The sequence below is a fragment of the Watersipora subatra genome, chromosome 3 (assembly GCF_963576615.1).
Source record: "Watersipora subatra chromosome 3, tzWatSuba1.1, whole genome shotgun sequence".
Classification (NCBI taxonomy): Eukaryota; Metazoa; Bryozoa; class Gymnolaemata; order Cheilostomatida; family Watersiporidae; genus Watersipora; species Watersipora subatra.
In genome coordinates, this window is record NC_088710.1 from 13,005,124 (window position 1) to 13,021,828 (window position 16,705).

At 36.3% G+C, this 16,705-nt stretch overlaps 3 protein-coding genes across 3 annotated transcripts in view; 2 read left to right on the top strand and 1 right to left on the bottom strand.

Annotated features, from left to right (window-relative positions):
- Positions 1-1,037, top strand: part of LOC137390360 (regulating synaptic membrane exocytosis protein 2-like) — a gene marked incomplete at its 3' end in the record, with an annotated part of 69,227 nt that extends 68,190 nt beyond the window's left edge. The window contains exon 30 of the mRNA XM_068076693.1: positions 719-1,037. Within this exon, the coding sequence (XP_067932794.1) occupies positions 719-1,037 (319 nt within the window). The remainder of the gene's footprint in view (positions 1-718) is intronic.
- LOC137391836 (regulating synaptic membrane exocytosis protein 3-like) lies at positions 1,009-2,909 on the top strand. The gene is made up of 4 exons (XM_068078378.1): positions 1,009-1,048; positions 1,474-1,679; positions 1,831-1,973; positions 2,332-2,909. Exons 1-4 carry the CDS (start codon positions 1,041-1,043, stop codon positions 2,536-2,538), a joined length of 564 nt encoding a protein of 187 aa, XP_067934479.1. The 5' UTR covers positions 1,009-1,040; the 3' UTR covers positions 2,539-2,909.
- Positions 2,910-2,911: 2 nt separating this feature from the next.
- Positions 2,912-16,364, bottom strand: LOC137391834 (26S proteasome regulatory subunit 8). The gene is made up of 10 exons (XM_068078377.1): positions 16,316-16,364; positions 15,903-16,010; positions 12,790-12,859; positions 12,068-12,153; positions 10,796-10,933; positions 10,129-10,290; positions 8,318-8,481; positions 4,847-5,000; positions 4,068-4,364; positions 2,912-3,041 (listed from the first exon to the last, which is right to left on the bottom strand). The coding sequence occupies exons 1-10, from the start codon at positions 16,328-16,330 to the stop codon at positions 2,988-2,990; spliced, it is 1,248 nt and encodes a 415-aa protein (XP_067934478.1). The 5' UTR covers positions 16,331-16,364; the 3' UTR covers positions 2,912-2,987.
- Between the last annotated feature and the right edge of the window lie 341 nt (positions 16,365-16,705).

Consider the following 16,705-nt stretch of genomic DNA (forward strand, 5'->3'; position numbering starts at 1 on the left):
ACTCATTTGACACAGAGAGGATTTTTTAGCAATCGTCTGTTTTTATTACAGCTTGGACTTGAATACCATTGGGTTTGTACTTCTTTCATTTTACTCATCATTTGCAATACTATTAGTTTGCTGCAATATTGTACACTGAAACTTTTATTCTACCCAGCATTGACCAATCAGCTACTGTTAATGAATAAGATATGTAATTATAAGCTTATGGCCTCAGCTCTATTAGTTTTCAGTTATTTTCTGAGCTTGCTTCTTTTCAGGGGTCAATAGTCACCACTAAACATCAAAATTATCTTACACAGTCTTAAATCAGAAACACCTTTGGTAAAAAGATTACAGAACTGTATATTAAAAATTAAGCAGTGATATTTGTAAGTCAATACCGAGGATGATTCCACAAACTATGGTCCACTTGTCTTCAGGATAAAACTCCTGAAGTGGGTAAGCTACAACAGGCTTACCGGTTCATTAACAACTTTGGTGAATGCTGCAAGTTGCCATTAGCTTGATGTGAGAAAGCAACTCCTGTTAATGCTGACAGCAAACATAACATAAAGCATCAGTTTTATTTTTTTTGCAGTATTTTATGTTTGCTAGGGAATGAAATCTATGCATGTCAGGCACTGTTCACTAAATATCCACAAGCGCAATATAGTTGGCCAGGCTGATAACGAGCATTAGTGTGATTGTAGAGAGCAGAATGGTTTTCTCTTGACAGGGAGCGGCTAAACCAGATAGGTGCTCACAGAAGAGCGGATCCCCGCAGAGGATTGCCGGTCAATGAAATAGTTGCCGCTATATCTAATCCAGCTTTTAGAAATCCTCATGCTTCTAACTCTGTCGCAGCGCCGCCCACATCTCATAATTCCAGCTTTCAGAACTCGTACCATGACTCGGGCTATCAGTCATCTACGAGCAATCACAGCTCAACGGGCCAGGCACAACAATGGTCATCATTTCCTTTTGGTCATAGGCCCGATATGACTCATCTGAACAGTTCTGCTAGAAATTCTCTAGGGTCTATCCAGAAGGCGGACCCAATGCAACCGTATGTGATGCGTGAAAAATTGTCTTACATTTTTATGGTTTCTTTACAATAAGAGAAGAGTGCAATATCAGTTGCATTGCTTCATGTCGGCATCTAGCTGCTTGCGAGTGTTGTCTATCCCTGCACTTATTTGTTTGCCAGTCAATTCACACATATGGTTGGTTGTAGGTGGTAAAGTGTTTTGTATTTGTTATCTGGTTGTCTTGTGATCTGCTTCCATTCTCAGATTGCCACTCCACTTCTGCTAGGCACTAACATAGAAATTCGCTACCTCCTCTCTTGTCTTCAGGGTGTTGTGGTGTTAGTGACTAATCTACCCATTCAAACTAGACTTGTCGTCAAGAAAAGGTAATGGAATAAAAAAATCTGCAAAAAAAGTACTGCAGTGTTTTACGTTTGGTATAATTCCTATTGTTATTGTGTAGATGGGCTCAACCAAAGAATGGCAGTGAGGGATTGAACGACTTTATAAGTGATCTAGGAATGGGGCAGGTAGTTGGACGGCAGGTGCTTGGCACCTCATGCATTGGTTTCATCCAGCTAGGCCTGAGTGATAAGAAAGGTCGACTAGAGGTCGAGGTAGTAAAGGCTAAGGAGCTTCAGCCAAAGCTAGGTTCCAGCAAATTGCCAAGTAAGTGCTGAAGCTGGAGGTATTGCACCACTAAACAAATAGATCAATCAGCCTAGCTTGCTAGGTTAGATCAGACTCACATTTGGTTCTTTGATATAATTGCATACGTAATTTTTTAAATAATCGCTTCATGATAGCGTTATTACTGCAGGCACATATGCCAAAGTCTATCTCATGGATGGAAAGACTTGCGTAGAAAAGATGAAGACCTCTAGGTCCAAAGGAAACTCCAAGGAGCCATTCTTCGATTGCACTCTCACCTTTATGGAGCCATACATGCAAAAAATGCTTCATGTCAGTATAGCTGTAACCCATTGTGCTTCTGCAATGAAAATAACAGTTACTGTATTTGTCTAATTTATATCTTTAAGTTGATGCTTCACTTCAGAAGCTGCTGCTATTTTATATCCTTTGGCTACCCTGACAATCAACTGTAAAAGCCTATATGATAGCGTCTCTTGCATCCGAATAGAAGTTAAGGTACTTACAAACAACTAAATATTTTGTCGCAATCTCACAATCAGGTGACTGTCATGGGTAGCGTAAACCAGTAAAAGGGTGTCACTAACAAGCTCATTGTTGCGTTGTTTCTATGTTGTACTCCATGAGTATGCAAACTTCCATGCCTTTTCATGACGGTCTCTGTTTTTAGGTTATGGTCTGGGGTGACTACGGTAGACTGAATGAAAGAAAAGTTTTTATGGGGGTGTGTCAAGTGAGACTAGACGACCTTGACTTAAGCAATATAGTCTTTGGCTGGTATAAGCTGTTTAATGTGCAAGCAATGGCAGGACCTGGATCGTATAGGAGACAATCGCAGTCATCCCTAGAAAGCATTTCGCCACGCTACCCTAAGTAAAATTTGTTTTCCATTGGAACTGGTGTGATTCCATGATGTTTGAACAATTCCTAAATGATTTTTTGATGATTACTGTTTGTTAGGGTATAATGAAGGGACTGACTATGGTGCTCTCTGTATATATTTAGGCTGTCAACACGTTCTATGAGCTCTCCCTTTGTACATATGTGCATATGTTAGCAAGCTGGAGACAACTAAGCAATTAATTTATTGTCAGTTGAAGTTGTCTTCCATTGTCAATGTATTCTAGTGCCTCTAACTATTATAGCAGCCAGCCAGTCACATTATTTTCTCCACCAATGCCTATTATTTACTGCTTGGGCTGCTGTAGTTTATGGGAAGTGAGGCGAGAATTGCCATAATGAAAATGGGCTATAATGGAATATATTTTTATTCAGTAGTTCAAATATAATTACAATTAAGATATAATTACAAATAAGACGGATTCTTTACTTCCAAAGTTTCTTGATAGACATGTTCTTCTCAGAGTCCTTAAGCATTATCTGCAAGAAAAAAGAGCAATGACTTTAGTGGTCAAAAGTCAGCAAAACTAAAATAATATATTTCTAATAGCTTGAGATGCACCAGATGCTAAAAAATATGGACAGGGATAACAACAAAATAACAAGCAACTTTATAATTTCTAAGAAAAGATTTTGTGCATTTTTTGTGGTAAATAGTGTCAACGATAGTCGACAGTGTCTAACGATAGTCGACAGTGTCTAACGATAGTCTACAGTGTCTAGCGATAGTCTACAGTGTCTAGCGATAATCTACAGTGTCTAGCGATAGTCTACAGTGTCTAGCGATAGTCTATAGTGTCTAGCGATAGTCTATAGTGTCCAGCGATAGTCTATAGTGTCTAGCGATAGTCTATAGTGTCTAGCGATAGTCTACAGTGTCTAGCGATAGTCTATAGTGTCTAGCGATAATCTATAGTGTCTAGTGATAGTCTATAGCAATAGTGTCTAGCGACAGTCTACAGTGTCTAGCGATAGTCTATAGTGTCTAGCGATAATCTATAGTGTCTAGTGATAGTCTATAGCAATAGTCTATAGTGTCTAGCGATAGTCTACAGTGTCTAGCGATAGTCTACAGTGTCTAGCGATAGTCTATAGTGTCTAGCGATAGTCTATAGTGTCTAGCGATAGTCTATAGTGTCTAGCGATAGTCTATAGTGTCTAGCGATAGTCTATAGTGTCTAGCGATAGTCTATAGTGTCTAGCGATAGTCTATAGTGTCTAGTAATAGTCTATAGTGTCTAGCAAGTCTATAGTGTCTAGCAGTCTATATTGTTTAACCTGATACTCTCGCATATTATAATTAGATAAGAAACATATTTTTCAATGGCCGCTACATGTGAAAATTCTAAAGCAGTAAAACTGCATTTTCAAATTATTCCTAATCATCCATAAATTTTAGGTAATAAGATAAACAACCAATTTTTTCTGCAACTTACAACAGACAGTAAGATAACTTCAACTGTTGCACTAGACAAATTTCTACAATTATTTTCATACACAACTAACCTTGGCCACAGCCATCTCAAAATCCTCTTGGGTCACATGCACTCTCCTTTCCCTCAGCGCATACATGCCTGCCTCTGTACAAACTCCCTTCACCTCAGCACCGCTTGCCCCTGGCATCATTTCGGAGATCTTACGAAGGTTTATGCCCCTCGTCAGATTCATCTTGCGCGAGTGAATCTTTAGAATATCAGCTCGAGCTTCCTCATTAGGTGCAGGAAATTCTATCTTCCTGTCTATTCTACCTGGCCTCAACAAGGCTGAGTCGAGGATATCTATTCTGTTAGTAGCCATAATTACCTAAACAAATAAATGATTAAAATATTAAACCAGTAGCTCAACTGGACAAATGTATGAACTGGACTTATTTTACCGGGCCTTATGCTTTGATTAGTGAGACGTGTCAGAAGTAAATTTAAGTGTCTGATTAAAGTGACAAAGTTAATCAAAAAGACTGAATCAATAAAGTCACCCTTATGATGACAAGGACAACAACTGGGAGCAATATGAAATATTTACTGTGAGCAAACAACTCTCAAACTTTGACTTGGTGAGTCAGGTTCCACGCATCTTATTGTTAAGGTTTTATCCGAGTGCAAAATATCAGGACTACATGTTCACCTGCCTCAATATTTCAAGCAAGAATGATCAATAGGGTTCATTACCATAAATTTACCAAGAGAAAATATAGTGGGTGGAACTTTCTAATATGCTATGCAAACATAAACCCAGGAGCGAGCTGTGAGCTATAAGCTAGGAAGACTGGACACAGACAAGAGTACCTTGATGTTCTGTTTAGGCTCAAAGCCATCGAGCTGGTTGAGAAGCTCAAGCATAGTCCGCTGCACCTCGCTGTCACCACCAGAGCTGCCCTCTAAGCGTGATGAACCAATTGAGTCTATCTCATCCATAAATATGATGGAGGGAGAGTGCTCCCTATTGGAAAAACAAACAGAAAAAAATGACTATACAATATATCTCCGATAACAACTTTGGATGAAACAGAAATAGCGGCTGAAAATAAATCATTACATAATAAATCATAGTAACTACGATAGGCTCACGTAACAGAATAGATCTAGCCCATTCACTGTCACATTTTTGTTCCAAATTCTGCACAGTGTAGGTTTAAATTTGGTAATCATGCTTTCAGAAATATAATTTTGTTTCACTGAATATTTAACATTCTACTGGTTCAAACTGATTAAAACATGCTTCCTAACATAATTACAAATCTTATAAAATTAATTTTACTTTTATGCAGGTGAAATAGCAAACAAATGATTATCATCTCGAATATTTTTATATAAAAGTATAGTATTCAGTTTTTTCATACCTTTCATTCTTTTTTAAATAGCAATTAAAAGTTATTATAAACCACATATCACTTATTTTAAGATGTGGTTGCGTCAAAAAGGTCGATTTAATGAAATTAAGACCAATAAAAGGTTAAAACATCAGCTACAATTTGATGTCATTTTTGTTTTAGTAGACCAACCCTGTCCAGAGATATATGCGTTTGAATGAGGCCATCTTTTAAAAAGCTCAGATTTGAGAGGGTGCTTCATTCGTGACGTAACTAGTGATACATCTGAAAAGAGTCCATGAGAGATAAATATAAGATCGCTCCATTAGCCAATCATCTGCACAAATTTTTTATATACATGTATGTTGTAATGTTATCTTTCTTAAAACGCATTGTCTGGGATCTCAAATTTAGAGATTTACTCTATTATTAAATCGTATGGACATCGATATTTACTAAATTAATTAACCTCGTTACTTTAATGAATTACTCGATCAAAGCATTTTATTGACGAACAACAAAATTGTACAAATTACTGTAAAGTTACTGCGGAGATGACTCCGAGTTTTCTGAGCATCAGGTAATTAAAGTGCTACAGAGGAAGATAGGAGAATGGAGGTAAATTTATCTTTTACTTTGAGTCTCCTATAGATATACTGTTGAGTTTACATTCAGATTATAATTCCCTGTTTGAGATTATAATGTAATTTTCTGCGCGTGCGAGATACGTATGCACAGTGAGTTATTGACGGCTCCTTTTTAATCCGTAGCATCTAGCAATACAATGGCTTAGATTGATGAATATACTAAAGGTAATAATTTTTGTACTCATTAATACATGTACTAATAGAATTATAACTTTTTGCTATCACCAATCATCGGTTTATAATTTTTTATCGTTTCACCTAACTATATTTGCTTCAAATTTTCTTTGGCAGTTATAGCTAGTAAATTAGAATTATGATTTGACATTAGATGTTCATTTCTCAATTGTAGAAAGTGAAGAAAATCGATTGATCAATGCACATCTTTAACTTCCAGAACCAAAGCTTCGAATCGTTGGCTTGGCGCACTTATGCTTTTGTTAAAGATTTATTAATTTTTAAAAATACACTCGCAATCTATGTAACTCCCAATTTGAAAGCTTTCGGTAGATACGCATTCGAATGACATATCTATGAATGACATATATTTATTGCATTTGTTTTATTGATTACAGGATGTTTATGTGGTCCCACCAGCCGAAGCAGCTTTGTCAGTGTGGAAACTGCCATAAATGGGAAAGAGACTTGAATGTGTGCTGCATAAACCATGATGTTTTGTTTGAGTTTGCTGCAGTAGATGAATTTGTCTTATTGTATGAGCTGAAACTATGTGAGTGGCCACGACTTGGATGGATATTTTTAATAAAAGCTTTATGCCAAGATGAAAATCTTTTTGTTGTAAAATTATATAAAATAATATTGTTGAAGATAATGCAAAACATGATTTGCAGAACATTGAATACATCATAGCCCCATTGACACCTGTGCTGAAATCTTGTCTGATAGATGGATTTATGAAGTGCAATCAGAGCTGCATGGACAGGCACTTTTGCATAGCTCGACCATTTGTTCAGTACTTGAATCAAATGTGACCAGTGAATTTTTTTTCTACAAATTGATACCAATGATGACTCGATAACATTGACAGTCGACTATACAATGTACAAGACTTTTAGAGATGTAGTTGGTTTCGCCACATATTCTTTTCAAAGACGCGGCTTGCTTATTTTAGTAAGAAACTAGTTTTCGGTGTGGGCAATGATATACAGCCCCCCCAGGATAGGCGACGGGCATCATGTGGGTGGGACCTTTGGGCCTGTATATCATTAGTGTGGGTAGCGACGGAAATGTGCCGATACAAAGACCTTATTCTACATAGTTCGCTTGACAGAATTGCCATAGACCGGTAGAATTGGTAGTCGGTAGTAAGATGTTTACACAGCATTTAGAAGAAGCTAATATCACAAGTTTTTCATTTTCCTCGTTTGAGACATTAGTAATAATGTATCTGTAGCTGGATTTAAATTTTTATTCTAGCCAATACGAGCAAATACAAGATAAAATATATGCCAATAGTGCCACGTAGGACAAGACTGTTATTGCAATAGCCGATGTGAATACGAGAGATAGAGACAGGTTGTATCACGCGTTACATCATTTTGGGCAAGTCTGGGCATGTCTTTTTGGCCTTGGTGTTTTTACCGCGATCAATTTTTTTTTCGATTTTAATCTTCAAATATCTTGACAATGAGATCGCCTAACACAACAAACAACATCTCAACTGATAGACAAAAAAATATTTTCTTTTAAAATCAACTCAAATTTGACGCAACCACATCTTTAAATGTCACTGTATTCTGATTGTGCTATGCCCAAAATTAACTTGAAAAAATGCTTAGACAATGTCCCTATACGGATATATCTTATATTTTAACTGGTTCGAAACACCATTGTAAAAAATAAGCCAAAATGGAAGAATCGGGTGAATGAGTGAAATGTCCTCATTATTAATGATTGAGTAAAAGCATATATGAAACCTAAAATTCATGCTTCTAACTTCATGACCCTCACTCGCTAACAACCTGGTCTTGTTTCAGGAATAATGTTACCGTTGCAAGTTTACCACCAGCTGAATGTAATGAAAAACTTACAAAAAAAGATTTTTCAGTAGATATGAGTTGTTTGCATCATCAAAATTAAAGAAAAATGAAAGATTGTTATTCAATAAAAGTAGCTAACTTTAGTCACCAAGGTGGGCTTACCCAATTTTGACTATAGCTGTGTTTGGAAAATGAACAAAGAAAATCGGAATTTCGCCAGCGGTATTGCAATCAACGGGTTAATTAATATTTACAAATCAATTGTACTTGGCAAATGAACAAAATTAGTATGACACGGTTTACCTGGCCATCACAAAGAGCTCCCTCACCATCCTTGAACCTTCTCCTATAAACTTTTGTACAAGTTCAGAGCCAGAGACCCTTATGAATGTGCACTCTGTGTGATGAGCTACTGCCCTTGCTAGTAATGTTTTTCCCGTTCCTGGTGGGCCATATAGCAGAACTCCCTACAAAGCATGAATCATGAAAAGAAAAACAAACTCGGATTAGCTTTTCAGGTAAGCGCTACCTTAAAATCAAAGCCAAATGTAACTTTTACACTGTACTAATTACAACTACCGCACTTTTCGGAATATAAACCGCACCCCTATTTTCCAAAAACAATAATAAAACAATACATAGGCCGCATCTTTGTATAGGCCGCAGAACTCAGGACGGTGCTTTTTAACACAACAGCAACTTTGCTCTTTAAAACGGAGCAGTGCCTCACGACATTGCTCTACATTAGCCGACGCTTTTTAATCTAGTGCCTCGCGGAACAGTACCGTTAGGCATTGTTTCGTTTTTTCTTTTACCGCTAGAGGCGCACTAACCGAAGATTCCGGTTAATGCGCACTAGCGGTGAAAGAAAAAGGCAGAATAGCCGCACCTTTATATAAGCCGCATGACTCAAATCATGAGAAAAAAGTAGCGGCTAATAGTCCGAAAAGTACGGTATGCTGATTGGATTGACAGAAATCTGGTTGATGGCTACATAAGAAAAAGACAATCGCAAGAGAAAAAACACAGCGGAGCTGTACAAAACTACACAACAGTTCCTCATGTGAATTCATATCTCTTCAAAAATATTGATCACATAAATACCACAGGTGTAGGTGAGCGTTGGGATGGTGTATAACAATGGCACTCTCTCATTAAAATAGCAAGGCCAGTGGATTCAAAAACAGAAAGTTATAGTCGAAATATATACATCTGCATATAACATTTCACTATCATTACTACATTACTATCAGTACTGTAACCATTTCTAGGGTAAAATGTAAAAAAGCTATACAAATTACACAGCAAACAGATTTACCTCTCTAACATCTAGTTTTTTTGACTTTAGTTCGTTTCTTCAAGTGACAGGCCAGATACGGAAAATTTAAGCCTAGTTTGCCAGAAAGTGATTGATCAAATATTGTTGTTGAAGTTAACTGTACCAGGACCTGGGTTGCAGACGTTCAAGAAGATGCTCATATCTATCAGATCCAGCATAAAAGCTTCCACCTGAACTCATTTATGCTGTGAGACAGGCTGCTTACCAAGCAAACGGCTAACCTAGTAGATAATAATATCTGCATGATAGTAATATCTAATATTATTTTGTTTTACGCACTCTTCTTAATTTTTTCAACAATATGAATAACTTCCATTTGCGACTTCTTTGTAGCAAAATAGTGATCTCATTAACAAAAGTTTCTTTTTCAATTGTCTCAAATGTTAAACTAAAACATGGTGAAAATAATACAGAACTATACCTACACGAAAGGCACTTAACTACAAAGCGATGTTTTTTTTGGCGAAATTTTAACCAAGTGCGATCAATAATAAACCCAGTCCCAGCTAAACCACAACAACCATCCTAAATAACGAGTAATTTAAGCAAATTGTTTTAAAAAAGACACATGGCGCTTCCCAACTTCGATTTCAAATTAAAGGCAGTCAACAGCCCACTGCGAAACCTATTATATTGGCCCCTTTAGCTAGCGCATTAATAAAAATACCCAACACATTGACAAACACAACAACAATAACATATCTAAAAATACCTAAGAGCATCTAACAATTATAGGGCTATTATAAGGACTTCCCCTCAAGTCAAGTATAAATACCTTGGGCTGAGCAATGCCAAGTGCATCAAACAACTCGGGGTGCTTCACGGGTAGTTCTATGACTTCCTTTATTTCCTTTATCTGTTTGTCGAGCCCTCCGACCATCTCGTATGTAGAATCAGGTACCTTCTCTACCATCATGAGACTAACCAAGGGATCTATCTATTAAATAGAATTAACTACATTATAATCATATGATAAAATATAACACACACAGACAGGAAGGTTTATTCAGTCAGTGACTACATTTATTATACATTTGTAAATACTAACTTTGGTTATTGCGTGCACATACACAAAGATGGAAGAGTTATATTGGTCAGTATATAAAATTTATGTTTCTCTGGCAAACATGGTTTGTACTAAACAGATTGTGTTCTCTACATCTCTAAATAGTGAGAAATGCAACATTTGATTAGTACAATCATGAGAGCAAGGCAGAGGTCATGGAACAGGTTTATACGAGGCATCCTAGTCGATAACCTTTGTCACAATAGACTGTTAAATATCGCGGACAAACAAAAATAACCAGACACTCGGACTAAATAATTAGTTGAAATCCAGAAAATTTCCATCGGCTCATCAGCTAGGTCACATATTCCAAACCACCAAAAGCGTTTGAAAGCCTCCTAAATTACAACTAATAAAAGGCGTAGAAAGAGCTTACCTTACTGGGGAGAATCTTATGTAGTGTATAGCTATCATTCCTCAAGGCAACTCTAGCATTAGCTACCACGTCTGTCATATCAATATTCTTGTCTAAATCTACTACAAATTTTCCCTCCGGGTGAACCTTTACAAGAACCTAAAATGAACCAAAGGATAGAGAGATGAACAAAGCATGAGAATGATGAGACATTCTCTTGGAAAAATTAGTTCCATTTTTTGTCAATTGTCTCATTCTGTGCCGTGCTACAGGATGATACTACATCATTCTAAGTTGCTATAAAACATAGTACATTCTAGCAAACGACTTTTAAGTCTTCCATGTATTACTCAATCATTTGATTAAATTTATCAAAACACAGGAACGCAGTGATGACATGATTAAAGGAAAAGCTAAAAGACTAGGAAAAAATGGAAACAGTTTTATATTTATGGAGCCTTACAACTGATGCTTCATTTGTTATTATCCACCTTATATCTCATGAGTTTGTCATTCTAAGAAATCCTGATGAAACATTTTATGTCATAAATGCAAAATAGCTGTAGACAATTTTAATGCGTAATTGTAAAAACCTGTGGCATTGTGATGATAATCTTGACTGGCAGCCCTTCTGCAGACAAATATGTCTCAGGTGAGGTTATATTGCGATACTATTATGTAGAGCAACACATTGAACACAAAAATAGCAGGTAAATTATTGCTCCTCCAAACTTGAAAACTATTGCATAGCTTTCCAACAGCTTTATGAATCAACAAAATTCAATTTCTATTGTGCAAACAATACAATATTTAGATTTTGAAATACCAACTTGCAGTATCAAAAGGACTTCAAAAGACTACCAACAGATAATCATTCATTCTACATTATCCATTCTAAAACAATTCGAGGTTAAACAACTGTCTCACTGTTGACAAGGAATTGACCGAGTAAACAAGGGAAGCTAGTCTTTGAGGGTAAGGTGATTCGTAATGGATAATAATTAGAATGAAGAACAAGAGAACTACTCAGGATTTTGTATGTTTATCTCTATTTTGGATTTGGTACCAACAACATGATGTTGAGTGGCTTTTTAAAACTTGATTAATAATATTTACGAACACTCAAGCCACTTTATAGTATTTGTCTTAAAAATGGGTGATATGCCACAAATATTTCTCACAAGTGATTGTATCTGGACCCTTTCTGGCTACGAAGTGTAAACTTTATCAACTATTCCTGTTGATTTTTAGCGCGGTTTGTGAACAAGCTAAGAATACGAGTGTTGCAATTACCTTCTTTTTGTCCATAGGCTTAACAACTTCCCCTACGTATGAGCCCTGCTCTTGTAGGTGTTGCAATTCTTCCCTCAACATACGCACTGCAACGAATATAACAGTGTGTCTAGAAATCCCTAACAAGGAATTTTGTTTAACAGTTAATTATCACCGCAGACCAAACTACTTATTGGTATTCATATTAAAAATAGTCCCAGTTCATCAGTCCAACACTGGCAGCGCCCTGCTTGATAACAAGCCATCATTCAACCATCGATGGTTGACACTTTTTACTACTTTTGCATAACAACCAAAGTAGTTATTAGTGATATAGTTGGGCTACTATAGAGTATACTATAGAATGTACTATAGAGTGTACCATAACAACCAAAGTAGTTATCGATGATATAGTTGGGCTACTACGCTATAGAGTGTACCATTGCCAGAAAAAAATTCAACTTTAAATAAAAAGCAAACTAGTTCCTAATGAAAAGAAGACATCAACTACTTGATAACATTTTTCACCAGGCTCTGTGCACCAGTTAGTATAACTTGTGAAAAGACAATGTGTTGACAATGTATCATTTGAATGCATAAACCAGCTTCCAGGTTGTGGTATTATTAGAATCCTCAACAAACCGTAGTGCGCCATAAAAAATGAAAATTTTTGCATACCATTTATTCTCTTGTAGCTGAGTCTTTCCTAACGAACAGGTCATAAAAATATTTTTTTCACATACCTTTAGCATTTAGCTCATTTCGCTGTGCTTCTAAACGCCTAAGATTCTGTGTTTTGTCTGTCACTGTCAACTACAACATTAACAGAGAATAATAAGAGGGAGGTTAAACCACAAATACAATGAGTAGCTAACTTTTAATGGCACTTCTAGTTAATGATAATATACTAGTGAACTTAGATATTTATACACTGACAAAATAGGTTAGTAACAATTTCCAGTAATAAAATGTTACTTTGAAAAACACAACATAGAAAAATACATCTGATATTGATCCATATCCAGTTACAGTACATGCACGTGAATGCGCAAGCACCTTTCAGTGTACAAGGTCAATAGTCAGTTATTTATGCCAGACTTGATTGTGTAAAACATTTTATCAAATAACAAAAATGACATACTACCATTAGTATGTTGATAAAAAGTTTTATACTTTTGTCAACAACAACCATTACTCCCTTCCCACTCAACCAGTGTAACGAGCTTTGATAGAAAAATGAAATCGATTATGGTTAAAATCGCATTTACAAAGAATGGATGTAGCTCATTGTGGTTCGTACATTCTAGCCAGCCTATAGAAGTACTAATTTTATTTAGTCTTGTCCATTAAATAATAAAGCTAGATGGAATGTCTTAACAAAAACAATATTCTGTAAGAATTTTACAAAAAGAGTCCTATCGCTAGCAGGGTTGGCTCGGTTTAAACCAATGGTTTAAACCGAGTGGTTTAAACTGGTTTAAACCCGGTTTCAACCAGCCTGAAAAAACCGGTTTTTATAGTTTTTTCATTATTTTTTTGTGAAAAACATAATATTTTAAGCTCCTAGTGGTACATGTGCGGTAGAAATGCAATTATATGTAATTATCAGCTGTGGAAGTTTATTTAGGACACAGTAGTAAATTGATGGCAGAGCTCGAGTTGAAACTACATGAAATCCAAGCACAACAATGAATTAGTGAATTTCATTTTCAATTGGTTTTATCAAGTGATATGATGATCTTTTTACTGATGAAATATAAAAACCAGGTGAAATATGCTAATCCAATCATCGTCTCTAATCATGAATGAATACTTTCTCAAGTCTGGCCAGTGAGAAAGGATTACTTATAACTAGAAATTAAAACAATAAAATCCTTTTGGGCAAAAGCTTTAAGCTTACAAACTAATATTTCATTTATTGGGCACAAGCCAAAGTGGTTGGATTGTTAGAATTCAGTTTATCAAGTTTTTTGTGTTTCGGAAAGTTAAAGTTGTGCCTCAAATTTCCAACATGCCTCGCAAACAGGATCCCGTTTGGCAGTTTTTCACTCGAACTGCAAATTGCAAAGGTTTTAAGGCAAAACGTAATAGGTGTGCTGTGGTAACGCAAGGTCACGCAGATAGGCTTAAAGCTCACGTAGCAAAATGTCAAGCTGAAAACATCAATTTAGACAGTGATGCTAATATTCAGGTGATAGAAGTTGACTCATCTGCCACGGCTCCAAACACTAGCAATGCATCTGCATTATGCTCTGCTCTACACTACCACACAACTAATCACTTGGATTAAAGCTCCTACTTATACGTACATAGAGCTGTATGTAAAATATTCACTTGATGTGATAAGATTTCTGCTCTGTATTTCATCGATCATGTTTGTTGTAAGACTCATTCTGAAATTTCCACATTTTCTCTCTTTTTTCCTATAACAACTCCCACAGTACCATCTTTAACAGATGATTCCACATATGTATGTTCAATACTCAATCATGCAGCTATAGTAGGTGATGTTAATTAGACTTATAATTGCAAAAACCTTGGTAAAATTATAAAAACCATAAAAACCGGTTTAAATCATAAAAACCGGTTTAAACCAAAAAACCTGATTTTTTCGGTTTTTTTCATAAAAACTGTGGTTTTTTTCAACCCTGATCGCTAGCTTCCTATCAACATAAAAACTCTATATTAAACACAGGTGTCCTTTAGCGGGTTATTGCCGAAGCCGAGGCCTTGCCGTAGTCTACACACAAAAAACAACAACAAAGGTCCACGTAGTTATGAGCAAAAACCAAAGTATCCATCCAAATATCTCACCAATCCGATGAGCAGCACGCACAAAAACTAAACCAATTGACAGAGCCACCCATCATGTCAAAATATTCCAAGTTTTAAATCATGTCTTGCACAACTCATGGTTTATTAAAACTTGTCCAAAAGTCCCTATTAATTTGAGACTGTCCAATTGCTGTTTTAGAAATGGTCGCCGCTAGCCTAGCCTAACGTCCTAATTCAACATCTCAGTAACTATCGGGGCATTGCTGAGTGCTCCCGAACTTCTTGATTCCTTCTTTTAGGCTAGGCTGGCGGCAACCATTTCTAAAACAGCAATTGGAAAGTCTCAAATTAATAGGGACTTTTGGACAAGTTTTGATAAACCATAAGGTGAATTGTGCAAGACATGACTTGAAGCTTGGAAAATTTTGACATGATGGGTGGCTCTGTCGAATGGTTTAGTTTTTGTGTGTGCTGCTCATCGGATTAGTGAGATATTTGGGTGGATACTCTTGTTTTTGCTCATAACTACATGGACCTTTGTTGTTGTTTTGTGTGTGTAGACTACGGCCCAGCCTCGACTTCGGCAATATCCCGCTAAAGGACGCCTGTGGTATTAAACTTCGAAAGACGAAAAAACTGTAAGGCAGGATAAGGCAGATACACCCAGATACACCGTCCACTGTACTTAAAAATTAGTGAAATATGTTTGATTTTGAAACGTCATAGCTATCAATTTGAGTACTCTACCAGTGTCTTCTTTTTTTAATTGTAGGCCCTATGTCTATTATAATTAAATGTTATACAAATTAACAGTTTTTTTATACTTAATTATGTGTCTGACTAGCTCTAATATTAATTGAAACCTTGAAAATTTAAGTTTAACGGCTGTTTGAATATAAAAGCAATTTTTTTATTTTCTTAAGAGCCTACTAGTTAGCAGAGCAATAATAGCAAATGTGAAGGATAGGCTTGCTTGGATGGAATTCGACGAGTGTACCAAATTATGTAAAATGATAGAATACCAAATGATAGCAGAGCTAAAATTATCAATGCTTATTAACAGGGTAAAAAATTGGATTACCTGTAGTTCTTCTATCTTGGCAATATAATATGTCTTAATACCTTCGGCTTTTCCGCTGCCACCATTTGTAATAGGATTAGCGATAGGATCTATATCCATAGTAGCAACCTAAAATATGAACTCAATCTCGTAAACTAGTAAAGTTTATCGATCTTCACTCATAATGCACTATTTGAGCAGATTAAACGCGAAAAAAGAACGCGATGCTGAATGAATGAAAAGTCAAAATTGAGCCTCGGATAATCGGAACGTTTATTTTGGTCAACTACAACAAAAAGTAAATTGCTTGACAGCCGTCATTTCCTCGTTTACAACGACTTATTGCCAACTGTTATTGTTATAGCCGCACATCTAGCGTGTAAACTTTGATAAAACGATATTTTGAAATAACTGATTAACTTAGTCCAAATTACCTGCCCGGAAACCATGTTTCTCGCGATATGATGCGCGACCTGACGACTAGAGTCCTCTTTTGTAATCGAAAGCTTAGTTCACGCTATCGGATTTACCAGATCCAAAAATAGGCGTGACCAATGATACCCAGGTTCCGCCCATGTACTTTTTCTTTCAGAGTAGGCAATTTGTTAGCTCTGTTTACTGTTTGATAAGGGATAACTAACCGTCTCAGTTTGAGATCGGTTATTAAACAACACCTATTACGGAGAGTGAAGGCTAAAGCAATATCTGAAGGCAAAGCTTGACAGTGAAGTATTAAAAAAGCTTTATTAAGTATATCAACTTCTTCACAATAGTTAATGAAATTGCAGAATGCACTTGTAAAATTTCTATCATATGCGAGTGAC

Excerpts from the sequence above, each read along its gene's own strand:
- LOC137391836 (XM_068078378.1), top strand. Across the intron at positions 1,680-1,830 it reads AGGTTCCAGCAAATTGCCAA|GCACATATGCCAAAGTCTAT; the intron begins GTAAGTGCTGAA and ends TTATTACTGCAG. Across the intron at positions 1,974-2,331 it reads ACATGCAAAAAATGCTTCAT|GTTATGGTCTGGGGTGACTA; the intron begins GTCAGTATAGCT and ends CTCTGTTTTTAG.
- LOC137391834 (XM_068078377.1), bottom strand. Across the intron at positions 10,291-10,795 it reads ATAAGATTCTCCCCAGTAAG|ATAGATCCCTTGGTTAGTCT; the intron begins GTAAGCTCTTTC and ends TCTATTTAATAG. Across the intron at positions 5,001-8,317 it reads GAGCTCTTTGTGATGGCCAG|GGAGCACTCTCCCTCCATCA; the intron begins GTAAACCGTGTC and ends TTTTTCCAATAG.